Raw genomic sequence first — 15,604 nt, forward strand, 5'->3', positions numbered from 1 at the left:
ATTAGTACGTGACGTGTGACTTGAGTTTGTGTTAAGGGATGTCTTGAAATAGCCAAAGAATCGTTCAAATAGTTTTTAGAAGTTCAAAGGACCAAAAAAGCAATTCTATATTTATATACACACTCACGCATCATTGTGCTTGTCCACCAGAGATGTGCTATGTAACTATACTATGAATAAGTAATAGCTAAACTGTGAAACTATATGACCGTTTCCACTGATACTTAGCTATGTAGCTGTGCAAGGAAGATGCGCACCTCGAGTATGCGATGTATCGATAGTAGGGAAGCCATTAATAACACATCCATAGCACGCATCATCCATATGGTTTCCACCAGTGCTATGCTATGTGTACCAACGAATATAATTGGTGGAAGCCAAACGTATCCACAACAAAGTAGCATAGCGCATCTCTGGTGGAAAAGCACCATCACAGTTACAGTTACGACAACCGCATCTGTGAAGTTAACAAAGGATTTAAACTCAACAGTCTTTAACTATACGAGACGTTTATAATAAAAATCCAACTCTAAAATCCATAATATTCTCAAGTCACACTATATCCCTGTTCTTTGATAAAATTCAACCAGACTACCGCGGAAGCTTCACAAAGACTGGTATAATAACAAAAGTTAAAAGAAGTGTAGATATTAAATTTCATACTTACGCCACCGCCAGCACCGTCTATTTTATCCGACAATATTCCACGAAGGAGCATTTTAACGAAATTAAAATGTTGTACAATAAATGCACTCCTACTGAGCCGTTTGCTACAAGATCTAGGTTTACCAAAAGAGGAATTTCCTTAGTAAAGTAAGCTAAGGTAAATCGCCCGAAGGTAATATTAGTTTTCTACAACTTTCCATTAAGTTCTCGAAGGCTTATTAAGCCGGGGTTTGCTTTGATTAAAATCTTGTACAGGCAAGTTGTTTTGCAAATAAAAATGTCTTTCGATATTGCCTTTGACGTCTTAAGGAGCTTATTTCATGTCGGGAATACTTTCCATGTAAAGTAATCGTAGCAATTAGCGTTCCATAGTCCAATTAGTCTCTATCTCTATAATGAGACAGGCGTGAGGTTATATATGTATGTAAAGCGATCTATTATTCATAAATTCTAGTCGTATAAAGTATATTAGTATCAGTAAGATATAACAAAACTCAGCACTAAAACTGTTATCAAAAAGTAGTTAAACGTTGCAAAATTAGACACAGGCAGAAATAGCAATATGGGCCAGCCTATTAAAGTAGATACCAAACCGAAAGTCGATTTTTTCCTCAGAAAAAATATCCGTTCACACATTATACTTTATGCTTAATGTAAGTGACCAAACAAAATAAATTCAAAGGGTTTCTGACTTCAAAGTCCATATTATAAAACTTGTGCTGTTAGCATTACGTAAAAATATGAACCTTAGACGCAGTTTGCTTGGTCTATAAAGAAAACGCCAGCTTGGTAAAAGTGCGCGAAATAATTATTATTTATACCTATTGGGTTGAAAAAAGGGTTCTAAGGGACTACTTTTGTTACTTTTATGAAAAAAAATGTTTGTGCTCGTTCCAAGTATTTTTTGTCATGCGTTTTTTTCCAAAAATTGTAGTCATCAAAATAATACTTTCGCCAATATAATATTATTTTGGTATTTTTTGCAATATCTTTCTTTTTTATCGTATACAAGTAGATAGATCACCTGATAGTAACCAATCGCCTCTGCCTACGGACACCCAAAATACCAGAGGCGTAACATAAGTGCGTTGCTGCTGCTCAATAATATTTTATTTTCGAGGCCCTTTTATTTATTAATCAAGAACAGAGCCTATCAACAATTGGATCTCTTATAAATTAGATGACAATTTACTAGTGCACAAAAACCATTGAATTTTTTTATTCCCAAAAGATATCCTTTATTCTAACCTGTAGTTATCAAACTGAAACAAATGTGATATCACATCAATACCAGCTCGTAATAAATCCTGTGCCAGATGAAGTCCATTAAATTTTGATATCCCCATAAAAGTCGCGTTTGATATCCCATGCAGGCTCCACATAACTTATCTAGAACATACATCATTGGAAAAAAATTGATTCAGCCCGAGATTACAGCCAAAATAAAATAATAATAATTTAAAACTTAAAACAAATCAATGAGAAAATTACTAAACACATTAAACGCCGTGGTGGTCACCGGTGACCGACGTTAGCGGAGGATTTGCCTTCAACAGTTTTCTATTGGCAGTCAAAGACATAATATTTTGTAAACATGCAACATCAATTTTAAGCTACACGCGGGTACTGATGAGCGAAAAAGCTGTAGCCCCCATTGAATTAACAATACAACAAAATACTGCTAACCACAACGCGATTTACAAGTACTTTCATACAAACTTTACCATGTTCTCAACGAGGTCGGTACTATAAAATATCGATTTCTAATTACCTTATTTTCAATTGTTCACAGAGTATATTAAAACCAAACGCGTACATCGTAACTCAGGGTCCAACTGAAGACACAGTGGTGGATTTCTGGCGGATGATATGGCAGGAGCGGGCGGCTGCCATCGTCATGCTCACCAAAACTTTTGACTTCATCAAGGTAAGATGATCTTTGTATAACCTTGGAAAATATAGTTAAGTGATAGTGAAATCTAATTCAGTATCCTTAGTACGGTTTTCAGTACGGTTTGTTTTACGTTTAGCGAGATCGAAACGAGAGCGCGTTCGGTACTCTGATTGGTTGGTTCATTTGTGCCGGCAAATCACTCGTTTCGTTTTACGTAAAGCAAACTCGTACTAAGGGTACTGACTTGTGAAATTGTATGTTTGTAAAGGCATCCATGACACAGGAGAAAATATTAAAGTGCGCCAATGTTTTAAAAAAATATATATCTAGAAAATATCTAGTTTTTGTGGTGAAAGTAACTTAATGCTACCTGCAATAATTTTCTCACAAATTCATATCGGGTCTACCTTCATATTCTACATCGTTTAAAAAGTGCGTTGCTCTCATAACGTACATCAGGACGCAAGTTTGTTTAAAGAGGTTATTACAAGAAGCCGTAAACAACACTTTCTTACAAAGTTTCAGTAAAATGTTGAAGTTGCTAAAGTATTTGTAAAGAATCTCGCCGTGTTTGTTGCGCAACGAACGAGCAAATTAATTTCTACTTACCTGGTTATTTAATACTTAGAAAAATTCCATTGACATAAAACTTCATTACATTTTAGAAAATAAATAATGATTGTCCCGTTGGTCTAGTAGTCGATGAAACCTTAGGGTCAAATCTTAAAAAAAAGAACGTTGCCCCACACTAAGATTTTCTCCTGTATCGTGGATGCGTTTACAAACATACGAGTACATCACACATCCCACTCAGACTAGAAACAGCAATTTGTGGATCACACAAAGAGTTGCTCCGTGTGGGAATCGAGCCCGCTACACGTTGAGCGACAGCCGGTTTCCCAGGCACCGCGCTAACCATGCAGTTACAGAAAATGTTATTGGAATTTTATCGGTTCTTCAGATTTATACCAGTAATAGTTCGGAGTCTGAAAGTCTTCTCGTAATAGAACAAAAAAGACACACCCCTCTTTTAATTGAGACTCCCAATTGGTGACAAATGGTTGTACTAGCTTGAGGATATTTTTTTATTTTCTGATTTTATTTGCTAAGATTTCCAGAAGCCTTAGAGTGCTTTTCCACCAGAGATGTGCTATGCCATATTGCTGTGGATGTGTTTGGTTTCCACCAATCATATTCATTGGTACACATAGCTTAGCACTAGTGGAAAAGGACTCAACTAATTTATTTATAAAGATGCGTGCTATGGATGGCTTCCCTACTATCGATACATCACATACTCGAGCGTGAATCTTCCTCGCACAACATAGGTTAATATCAGTAGAAACGGTCACGTAGTTTCACAGCTTAGCTATTACATCTTCGTAGTGGAAAAGCACCCTTGGGGCTCACTTTCATGTGAACTGATATTCAGTTACAACAAATAACTCTTATTTGTCACCAAACTGTCTTACTTCCATTCCGTACTCAAACACTACGATTCGGAACAATGATGGTTTGTAGGCCGTACAAATATTTGTTCCGATGTGCAAATGGAAAGCGACCCTGAACAAAGAATCAACTCCCATGGATTTCATGGTGTTTTGATTCCTTTATTTAGTTATGGCTTTGTTTTAATCAAAATGCCATTACAGTACACTATACTGCATTTAATAATGAATGAAAGCTGTTTACATAAGCAACGCACGAAATGAACGCGACCAATAAAATTTTAATTAATTATGCTGTTTTTGTAAAGCGTTTAATCAATTATCAATGTGCACAAATATTTTCGTGCCTTATTATAGTTATTTTACGAGTAGATAGGCAGTGTTTTAGGTACATACTTATAGCGATGGCGTATCAATCCTAAATGTTCGGATTAATATTAACTTTTGCCGTTACATGGAGTCTCTGTCAAAAACTTAGATCGAAGTCCTTCATTCAAATATATCTTTTGAAGTTGCCTAGCTCTGAAATCGAACTCAGAACCTCATGTTACACATTAATGTAATATTTCAAAGCTACGAAGCGTGTTTTCCAGGGCATTCATAAAGAAAACGTATGAAGTGCATACCCGACGCGATTTACCACAAATTGTTAACCTCGTGTGTAGCGAGGCGCCCGCCGCCCGCGCGAGAGATGTGCTTAAAATTCTCTCAAATATGAACACAATTTTAAAAATTTTACATTGCAATCTTGTTCTTATTGTGTGAATAAAACTTTTTGTACAAGGTGTAGTAACTGAAAAAATCTAAAGGTTTTGAACTGCGCAGATACTTATCACTACATAATATAAAACAAAGTCGTTCTTTCTGTGCCTATCTATGCTTCTTGCTATAATATCTTTAAAACTATTCAAATGATTTTGATGCATTTTTTATAAATAATAACTGTCATTTTTTATTTGTGTAAGTAGCTTACAAGATAACACTTTTATACGTCAATAAATTATAGATAGCATGATTCAATAGGAAAATTTATGTGCATAACATATGCGTAATATAATTAAAACTCTATAATAACCGTGTGAACCCGGTACGAGTCGCTAGTTCTACATAAATTACATAAACCCTAGATACTACGAGAATGTCTTAATTTCCCACAAATTCACGAGCTACCTCGTTCATAATAATTACTTAATGCAAAAGGTAAGTTTGTTCTACATACATGCCGCCGTCCACACAAGTTTGGCGAAAGTAGTGTACATGAAGCTCCCCTGGGGTCTTCTCCAGGAGTTATTACAGGCAGGTGAAGCTTATGGTGGAAGGTGGCTCTTATATTATTAGGTTAGGTGAAAGAATAAGTGTTAGAAGTCGTACAATTATGTACATAGAAACACCCGAATTTAATCCATGTAATAAGAGACGGGCCTATTTTCATATCCCAATGGGCACAATTAAAACCTTTTTCCTTTAAAATATTTCTTTTTTTAATCGGGGAAAATACGAACCTTGCTTGGACCTTGTACTTGTAAATATTCGACAAACGAAGCAAGAAGCTAAATTAAAACTTACGATCAAAAACAGGCAACAACTTCGAATCGATGTCCAAAAACGTCTGTAGTCAAAATACCTATCTAACATATGATCTACGAGTAACCTGTATAATGCACGCTACACTTCGCTACCGCTTGATTCGATTCAATTAAAACTGTACAGTTCAACTGTTTCTCCTACACAGCTTACGATGTGAACTGCATAGTTCGACTGTACAGTTAAAACTGCACAGAAAAATCGTTAGGTGACTAGCCGCTGTGAGAAACGTCGGTATTCATATCATATCTTACCAGGTAACCTAACCAACGAACGACATACTTTTTTAATCTCGATAAAAACAAACCTGCCTCCAAAGTAACCAGAGTATCGGTATTCAGGCATTACCTCACCCTCACACTCCAACAGTTCGACAAAGTTCACTGAAGTTTCCTCTCCGGAGGGAAACTACCTCGAACAAATCATAAAGCGATCAAACAATACCGGCGGATCCCATCCCTCTTGTTTATTTAATCCTGTCAGATTATCAAGATGCCTATCTGGAGAATTAAAGGAAATGTTGCTAGAATATTTTGGATTACCGATGTCATAAAATTTGAAGCATATTTATTCTATTGAATTACAAGAAATAAAAACTTAAATAAGTAATAAATAAATATGTACGACTTATTATAACATAAAATAAAATAAAAATTATCACCTTTACGCGTCGAAGTACTCGTCCGCATCACTGTCACTGGGAACGTTCCCAGAAGACTGGCCGCATTGCCACGTTGAATGGCAATGCTTATCTTTTGACCGAAGAAATAGCCAGTCTTCTGGTCACGAGTAGAGTCGAGTATTCATTCTTGTTTAAAAATCTAGACACACGGCAGTGTGTCCGCCAAGTTCGAGCAGTAAACCGACTACACCGGCCGTGGGTTATATTACACGAACCATTTCGGGCCAAGTTCGACCCACCTATAACTCAAAATCTATTTTATCTACGCATATGAAATTTCTAGTATCTGTCGAGATCTACTTACTTATCTAAAATACAAAATTTCATTAATGATACCTATTGTAGGTCTTGAGATATCGACGTCAGAAAATCGTCTATTTCTACTATACATTTCATGCGTAGAACTGACGTCACTCACTCCCATCAAAAACCTAGACCACTTCCAATGGTCGTATTGATCTTGAAATTTGGCATGGACCTTAGGTCTTTAGGTCAAGGTAATAGGAAAAAATACTGAAAATGGCTAAGTGTGAGTCGGTTTTAAAAATAATGAAGGTGTAAATTCCTACCCCTAACGAACTAAATAGATTATCTATATCTTCCAATGGTCGTACCGACCTAAAATTCGTTACGAAGGTTTGTATTTAGTCAAAGTAAAGAAATAAGTCCCCCAGAAAATAAACCTTACAAAAATAAATGAAATCCCACCCAAAACAGGGAACGTGAAACGATTTCAAAATCAGATAATCAGAGCATGCTTCGCCTATAAAACGGTGACGATTAAGTACCAAGTTCCATACATAGAATCAGTTAAAAATGATATAACTTGGCAAGTTTTAATAGAAAATTATATACTTGACTCATTGCGTTTAGTAGGTTTATAACAAAGTGTGTGAAAACTTGCCGAACTTGTTATATCATTTTTAACTGAGGTCTAGTGTATGGACACTTGGTACTTATTTAGATCTCACTTCAGTTTTGATAGGCGAAGCAATTTGTATATTATCGAACTTGGTGCAGCCTTTCACATTTATGTTTTGGGTGGGATTGGCTATAATGGTAGATGACTAATTTTTATATGCCCGTATGTGTAGATTATTTTAAAATATTAGACACGATATTATTTATGTAGTTACGGAAATAAATACTTTCGAAGATATATTGACTTGAAATAACGCATGACGTCATCTTCTAGGTAAGATTTATATATAGAAATAACGTATTTTCTCCCACTCCTAAACATGTGATTCGGTTTATCTAAGTAATACTTACTTATGTTATGACAAAATAAAAAAATACGTGTCTAATATATTTTTTTCGTTGCCTAACTGACGGACTAAATAGATTTTTAATTTCCATACCCCATCATCATCCCTATTACCTTGAAATCGTCCCCCAGTCCCTTACAACCTGGTAACTACTTATCAGGGAACGTGACGATTTCAAAATCAGAGAATCAGAGCAGTACCCCATTGTGGCACGTTAATAGAAATAAAATTAAATGTTGCCATTTGCAAGAATTACCACTCAAGTTGGGAAAATTGTTTCCGAACCAATAAATGTCTAGTTTCACAGTTTCCTGAAACTTTCAGTTTTGATAAAAGCAATTTGTATGTTTCAGTTGGTGCAGTGTTTATTTGGTTTTTGTGGAACGTATTTTCATATTTTGGCATTTATAATATTAAGTTAAGTTCTCTAAAATATTGTGTGACATTGCACAGAATGTCGAAATATGATAAAAAAAGATTTTATAGATGTTTTTGATTACGAAGCCATATAACCGTTAAATAGATCCCTTATTTTTTAATACTAACAGACAACTATTCGTTACCCAGGTGATGTGCGTGCAGTACTGGCCCCCGAACAAGGAGAAGGACGAGACGTACGGAGACATCAGCGTGGGCATCGTGCAGGAGGAGGAGCTCGCCAACTTCCACATACGCACCTTCAGACTCTACAAAAGCGAAAAGAATGTACGTACACTTAAAGTATAATGTGTATAAATAAAGTATAAAGTAAAATGCATCGTATGATGCAACATCACGCCTTTTATCCCCGAAGGGGTAGGCAGAGGTGCACATTACGACACATAATGCCGGCAATGTCTTTACTTATACTTTTCACCATTTGTGTTATAAGTCCCATGTAATAGGGGGTGACCCTATAGCGTGGGCATCGTGCAGGAGGAGCATCGCCAACTTCCACATACGCACTTCCGCTGTACAGCGAAAAGACTGTACGTAAATTTATCGAGAAATCTTAAAAATCTCGATGTAATACGCCTTTCATCCCGACCCGGGTAATTGCAGAGCTGCACATTACCCCATAATGCCGGCAATGCCGATGTACAGTGTAAATCCACTTTTCGGCCCATTTGTATTATAAGTCCCATTAACAGGGGGTTAGCCTATTGCAATAACACAGAGTTACTAGAATACAACGAAAAAATTAATTTTTAACATTAAATATTATGTACACGTCTCATTTCGTCCGTTTTTCTAGTTAAAACAGCTTTCATTTTACATTAACTTACTCTTGAAATTAGGACCCGACTAACAGAAACTCGCAAAATGGCGACAGCTAGGCTAATTTGTAAATTAAATTAGTTCTTAGAAACTGCTAACTACCTTCTAGTAATTTATTCACGATTCCTGGAATGTTGTCATCTCACCCTCTCTCAAAGTCTCAACACACAAGTACTATGTACAAAGTCAATACAAATTCAATCTTACAATCCTTTGAATTAGGTATATTGTTTCTTGAACATCTTTTTTACTGAGTAGTCAGTACCAGCTGTTCAGCTTCTATTGATCGTAGCATGATTTTTTTTTCATCGTCAGGTTTTTTAGTCCCAAAGGGATAGGCAGAAGTGCACATTACGGCACGTAATGCCGCTATACAATGTACTTTTCACAATTTGTGTTATAAGTCTCATTGTAATAGGGGTGAGCCTATTGCCATATACTGGGCTACTGATAAATTTTCGGAAATCCGAAAAAAGTCCAGCAATACTTTGCCCAACCCGGGAATCGAACCGGAAACCCCTTGCACTTGCGACCACTCAACCAACGAGATAGTCTATGATATTTATAGCAGAAACTATAAGCCTCTAGAATTATTCAAATCGGACCAGTAGTTCCGGAGATTAGCGTTCAAACAAACAAACCAACTCTTCAGCTTTAATAGATTTTATAAAGTTTAGTACAAAAGGGGTTGGGAGAAATATTTTAAGTCTGAATTCGTCTCCGTCGCCATTTATTTTGTTCAGTAACCTGATTATTTTCACTTCACAACAAAACTTGAAGATTTTATTATTATTAATGCTTTGTTATTTCTTAGCGAGATTGGAATGGGAACAACTATAGTTTTGTTTGTTGTACCTAGGGTATTGTCTGTCCTAGTTAAGTAAATAGTGTTGATTTACTATCTAACATATTTTAAAAAGGCTCAGCTTTCATAGGACTTATCATTACACCTATTAATGTATTCAAAACATAGTATAAAACAAAGTTCCACGCTTTTCTTGTCACGCTTGTATGCTTAAATCTTTAAAACTACGCAACGGATTATGATGCGGTTTTTTTAATAGATGGTGATTCAAGAGGAAGGTTTATATGTACCTATATAATATAAGCACCATCATCATTGCACCAAAATAAATAAGAAAAAGGATGAAAAGGGGTTTGGGTAAAGTTGGCGTCGTTTTGAAGTTGAGCGGCCAGTAATGAAACTTAAATATTATGAAAGAACAGAATACAGCGATCAAAAGCTATTATGGTCATATTTCTCTAAACCATATCGGAACTGAGATATTTGGTTTTATATTGGTCATTGAAATCGAAGAAGTTATTAAATGTTATTGCACTCTTTATCTATGGGCCGATGGTGTGGCGCGCTTCTAATCTCTCGTGGACTTGTGGATAATTATAACGACCATAGACGTAGCCAGGGAGGGGGAGTTGGGGGTTCAAACCCCCGGAAAAATGCGTACCTAGACATTACAGAGCGTTATGTGTCTAGTGAGCATAGTACATCCCCTGTTTGGCAAAGGTCTGTATGGACTACCTATGAATCTATTTAAAATATTACATAATTTTTTATTTTTTTTTGTTACACATTTCATGGGTCGACTTTCTGGTAGAAACACTGGAAGGGCAAGATGCACAAGGGCTAGATGCAATATTGGGCCACTATTGCTCATGTATAATCGGAAAACGGACCTTAGGCTGCTGTTCGCATATAATGTCCATTATATGGTACATGGGATGGGGCAGATATCAAAATAATCTGACTCCGCCGGCACAATTTTTAGATACCATTATTCGACATAACATTGAGAACGAAATGGACTAAGAAAGTTAATATGTAAATGTGTTTTTAAAAATCATGTAATAAATGCAATAAGGTACCTATAATACTGTGTTTTTATTATTTCCTAGGGCCCAATACTAACGTCACATTGATAGACGAGAGGTCAAGAAACAGTAAAGCCAATAACTAATATCAATCTTCTAATAATATACAATAACTAAGTTTTTTTTTTTCACACAGGACGGTAATTGAAGTATTTATAGAGACTACATTTTTAAATTCTTCAAACTCAAATATCTCAGCTTTGATATAACTTAGGATAAAAATAATTGAACATATATGTGTAATAAATACAGCAGAACAAAGTAACATGAAAATTATTGGTGGCCGCTGAAAAAAAAAATGACGCCACAAGTCCATACAAAGTTACTCAAACCCCTTTATAAAGATAACAAACAACAACAACTGCCGCTCGATCGGGTTCTGAGAGTGAGGGAACAGACAGTGCACCTGTGTTTGCGCACTTACTTATGCACTGTATTACTTCCTAGTGGCTAGCCTATATAGTTAGACAGACTGGCCACCGTGGTCGAAATCAATCGGCAGATTTATTTATTTACTCTGAGGTTTAAATAATTGGCAAGAATTTAGTTTATTCCAATAATGTTGCTTCAAAAGCATTTGTTAATTCAATAAAGTTACTTTTTTATTACTGAACTATAGTTATGTATAAATAAAAAAGCTTAACACATTATAGTATGTATAACAAGTTAATAAAACAATAATTATAATGAACCAGTTATAAAATAATTTGAGTGCAAATTGAACAAGCACTTAATACGCGAAATAAATGTATGAAGTAAATAATTTGTTTCTGATTAATTATGAACTGATGTCGTTTATTCAATCGCAGTTATGAGAATTTAATAAATTCCGACATTTTCCATTTTATAATAACCTTCATTATTAAATTACTGCTTCATTGGTCACAAATAGCTTCACTAGAGGACTGACCGACAGACAGACATTTTGTTTACTTTATATGGTAATATTTGCTTTGACTTTCGAAAGTGCCTTCCCGGTCTATTTGAAATAAACAATTTTGACTTTGACTTTGACTTTGGTCAAGTGCGACTGATATTCAGGTCACAGTTTCTCAAGTTCGATTTCCGTGTCGGTCAAAGAGTCATTGGAGATATTCGACTTTTCGAAAAATTATGAGTAATATCAAAGAAGTACGCAAGTACCATTCCCAGAAACAATAAGTAGTGAAAATTCCCTATGTGCTTGTGCACCTCTGCCTGATAAACGTGAGATTATTATGGATCTTTAATTTTTACTAACATAATCGCCATTATACGAAGTCGATCTCCATTTTCCTCTTACTCCATCGACATTACCCCCCATTATTTCCCCCCAGGTGGTGGTAGAAGAGCGCTTCATCCTGCAGTTCCACTACACGCAGTGGCACTCGCACACCTGTCCGTTCAGCAACGCCCTGCTAGAGTTCAGGCGCCGGGTGCGCGCCGTGGTCGGCAGGAGACTGGCCACCAACCCCGCTGCCGGGCCTATGGTGGTGCATTGCAAGTAAGTTTTGCAGCCTTAATTAAGTAGCACGAGCAGCGTAATACGACGACACGCACCGTCACATCGTGTCACCTTAACCTGTTGTATGCCGAAACGCAGATCTACGCGAGACACAATGTGTTTTCTATTGTTGTCTTATATACGGCATACAAGGGGTTAATAATTAATAGCATGATTATGTATTTTATATGTTTTAGTATAGTATTATTGTATTAATATTGGCCTTCGTTGCCTGATGTAAATTAATAAATAAAAAAAAAAGTTTTCTAAAGTGTAGTGTGTAAGTTGATTAGTTTACTCTCTACTTAGATTAGGAAGTCTAATTGCCATATTTTTTTAGACGAATGATTAAAAGAAAAAATGTTTTATTATAATTCTCATTAGTTACTAACAAACTGATATTTATTGATTAGATAGTCAGGATATTTACTTAACTACCGCAAGTCATTACTTACTTCTTCTTAGTTTAGCTATTTCAGTATTTAAACACTTATTTTCATAGAAAAACTAAGTAAGTTCCCAACTGCTACGTTCACCAAACCATTTACACAATTTGCTAGACATTACAGCTTAATAACAACGCGACTTTAGCCTTTATTACTGAAAGTAATAACATAGTTAAAATAAAAACATTAGGAAATTGCACCTAAGTGCCTTTGAAACTAGGTGCATCGCAAAATTAGTTTACTATCTGAGTATATGTGCCAAGCAAATAGCATTTGATGCACTTCCCCGTTTACTGAGCTTGAGTAACATGTAAATTATGACTGCGATATCATAGTCAGAGTAACATATTATTATGTATGTGAGTACGTGATTAAATTCAATGTGTATTTTGAGTGTGTTGTACAAACATGGGGTTTATAACATCGTGTTCTACAAGTAGTGTGTAATCAATTTGAACTTGTGTGTGTAGTTAATCCTTTTGTGATTATTCCCTGTTGTCTCCATATTGGAAGTCCCTACTACTGATATTTCTAACAACTGTGTTTCATTTCCTAAAAACATTCCTTCCGCCACTTATAATGAGGCACTTTCGGAAACATTTTACTAAATAGTGATTAACTAATTCAAGCCTTTAAGAGAAAAAAGTATTTTTTTAAAAGGCTGGTAACACGCCTTTGTCTCCTATAGTGTTGCGGGTGTCCATGAGCGGCGCTGATCGCTTACCATCAGGTGACAAGTCTGCTCGTTTACCCCCTATTCCATAAAGAAAATCAATCATATGGTGACTGAATATACGACAGTCTTTTATAAAACAGGATTTTATGTTAGATAGTGAAATAAAAAAAAACTCCATATTAAAACGAGTCTCCTCTTCTAGTGACGGAGGCGGTCGGTCGGGCGTCTACTTGGCCATTGACGCAAACCTCGAGCTGGCTGAAGAAGAAGACTGCTTTGACGTGTTCGGGTTCTTGAAGAAACTCCGACAATCACGGAAAGGACTTATAGAAAATGAGGTAAGGTCTATACTTTTACCAATTATACATACATAATGATTATAGCATCATTACTTATTTTATATTTAACTGACGACAAAACCGGGAATCTTAAAGTACCTGGTAAGAGGGGGTAAGCAGGGGTATAAGTACAAAGAATATTAGCACTGACAATAGGTATACCTATCGTATAAGCTAAGAGTTTGCACTGCACTTAGAAACTCTTGGTAGAGAATGGTAATAGAATCTCAATAGATTGCTGTTACTTAACAAATTCTGCTCTTGACTAAGTTTTCTCAGATTTAACTAACGTAAATAAACCTAAGTATTCACACAAGCCCGACAGTCACCATTGTAGAAAAATAATTTATGCACGTTAAATAAACAGAATGCAATATAAATACAGAACAAATGCCCGAATGCCACTTAAATACAGCAGCATTCACTGCAGCGCAAAATTGAATTTCACAAGAAAGGCAGCTTTTAGTACCAACTTATACTCTCTAATTGAAGATTTTCTCCAACATGGTACAATAACAGGAGAAATTGAGCTCCGAGTTGAGTATTAGTAGAGATTGTGTAAGCATTAATATCAGTGATTTACTGCGAAAATGTAGCCAAGTGCTCCCGTATGGAATTCTTAAAGAGAACAAGTTTGTTTCCGATATCGCTCTAATAGGGTATGTTCTTAAGTAAAATGTTTTATTGAAGCTCTCGTGTTTCGGTCGGGAAATGAAATGAATCAAAAAGAAAATCTTGTTGTGGAATTCGTGATCAAACTTCGTAAAGGATATTTATTATCTATATACAACTCTGAAGAGTGCTTTCCCACCATAGATGTGCTATGCGGATGCGTTTGACTTTCATGTATCACATTCAATGGTACACATAGCTTTGCACTGGTGGACACTGACTCAGCTAATCTGTAATGTTTTTTTTCTATGGATAGATGCGTGCTATGGATGGCTTCCCTATTTACTATTACTTACATATTTATTATTGCGAGCTGCGATCTTCCGCACACATCTACATAGCTTAGTATCAGTGGTCGGATAGGTTCTACATCTTCGTAGCACAGCCACATACCACATCTCTGGCGGAAAAGCACGCATATGGAGAACTAAGATTCTATTTTGTTTCCAAAATAGAATCAATACACAAACTCCTTCAGAATTCCAATCAACAATTGATTAATGAGTAGCATTTTATTGCACCAAAGAGGAATATTCTAAATTATTTATTTCTTCATGCTACAGGAACAATACAAATTCGTATACGATACGTTAGAAGAACACGTTGTCTGTGGAGTCTCCTGGTTCCCAGTCTCAGAACTGTCTCAGAGACTGAAGCAGAAGTCTCAGAGGGACCCGGTGTCGAAGCTCAATGAGTACCAGAAGGAGTACCAGCAGATCTGCAAGCAAACTCCTCGGTTCACGATAGGAGACTGCGCTGGTGGACACCGCGGGGACAATCGGGAGAAGAACCGAGATGTGCTGGTCGTGCCTCGTAAGTTACTGTTGATGATTCTATGTTTATGGGCAGCTAATTGCTTACTATCAGATGACCCAGATGGGAATTTGATTGATTTTGAACTGATTCAAATTTTGGTCCAGTATTCAAAGACAATATTTTTTTATTTAGATAAACAGAAGAAGAAATTATGATGGATAAGATTATATAACATTAGAACTTGTGACTTAATATTTACCATGTTTATTAATGTCTAATAGTTTCCGATATTTCGCCACTGTATCAAGCGCCATGATCACGGATGAACTTCTAATGATAATTATTGTTAGTGACCATATCAATTCGAAAACTTATAGGATGGTTAAGATTACATTATATGATTAAGAATGTATTAAATGCATTCTGACTTAAAACATTGTCAGATTTATGCAGATAAATCATAAAACTACAGGATTCTATGTTACTATTCTCTTTTATCCTCACAAACTTTGTGCAACTTCTTGTTACCATTTGCTTTGTACGT

At 36.0% G+C, this 15,604-nt stretch overlaps 1 protein-coding gene across 2 annotated transcripts in view; it reads left to right on the forward strand.

The window, feature by feature from the left end:
- LOC118266060 (receptor-type tyrosine-protein phosphatase kappa) overlaps nt 1–15,604 on the forward strand; it is an 88,459-nt gene that overhangs the window by 68,484 nt on the left and 4,371 nt on the right. For both annotated transcript variants that reach the window (XM_035579412.2, XM_035579413.2), the window contains 5 exons: nt 2,459–2,593; nt 8,110–8,247; nt 12,006–12,172; nt 13,497–13,632; nt 14,868–15,117. In XM_035579412.2, the coding sequence (XP_035435305.1) occupies nt 2,459–2,593; nt 8,110–8,247; nt 12,006–12,172; nt 13,497–13,632; nt 14,868–15,117 (826 nt within the window). The remainder of the gene's footprint in view (nt 1–2,458; nt 2,594–8,109; nt 8,248–12,005; nt 12,173–13,496; nt 13,633–14,867; nt 15,118–15,604) is intronic.

Source organism: Spodoptera frugiperda, chromosome 7, assembly GCF_023101765.2.
Source record: "Spodoptera frugiperda isolate SF20-4 chromosome 7, AGI-APGP_CSIRO_Sfru_2.0, whole genome shotgun sequence".
NCBI lineage: Eukaryota > Metazoa > Arthropoda > Insecta > Lepidoptera > Noctuidae > Spodoptera > Spodoptera frugiperda.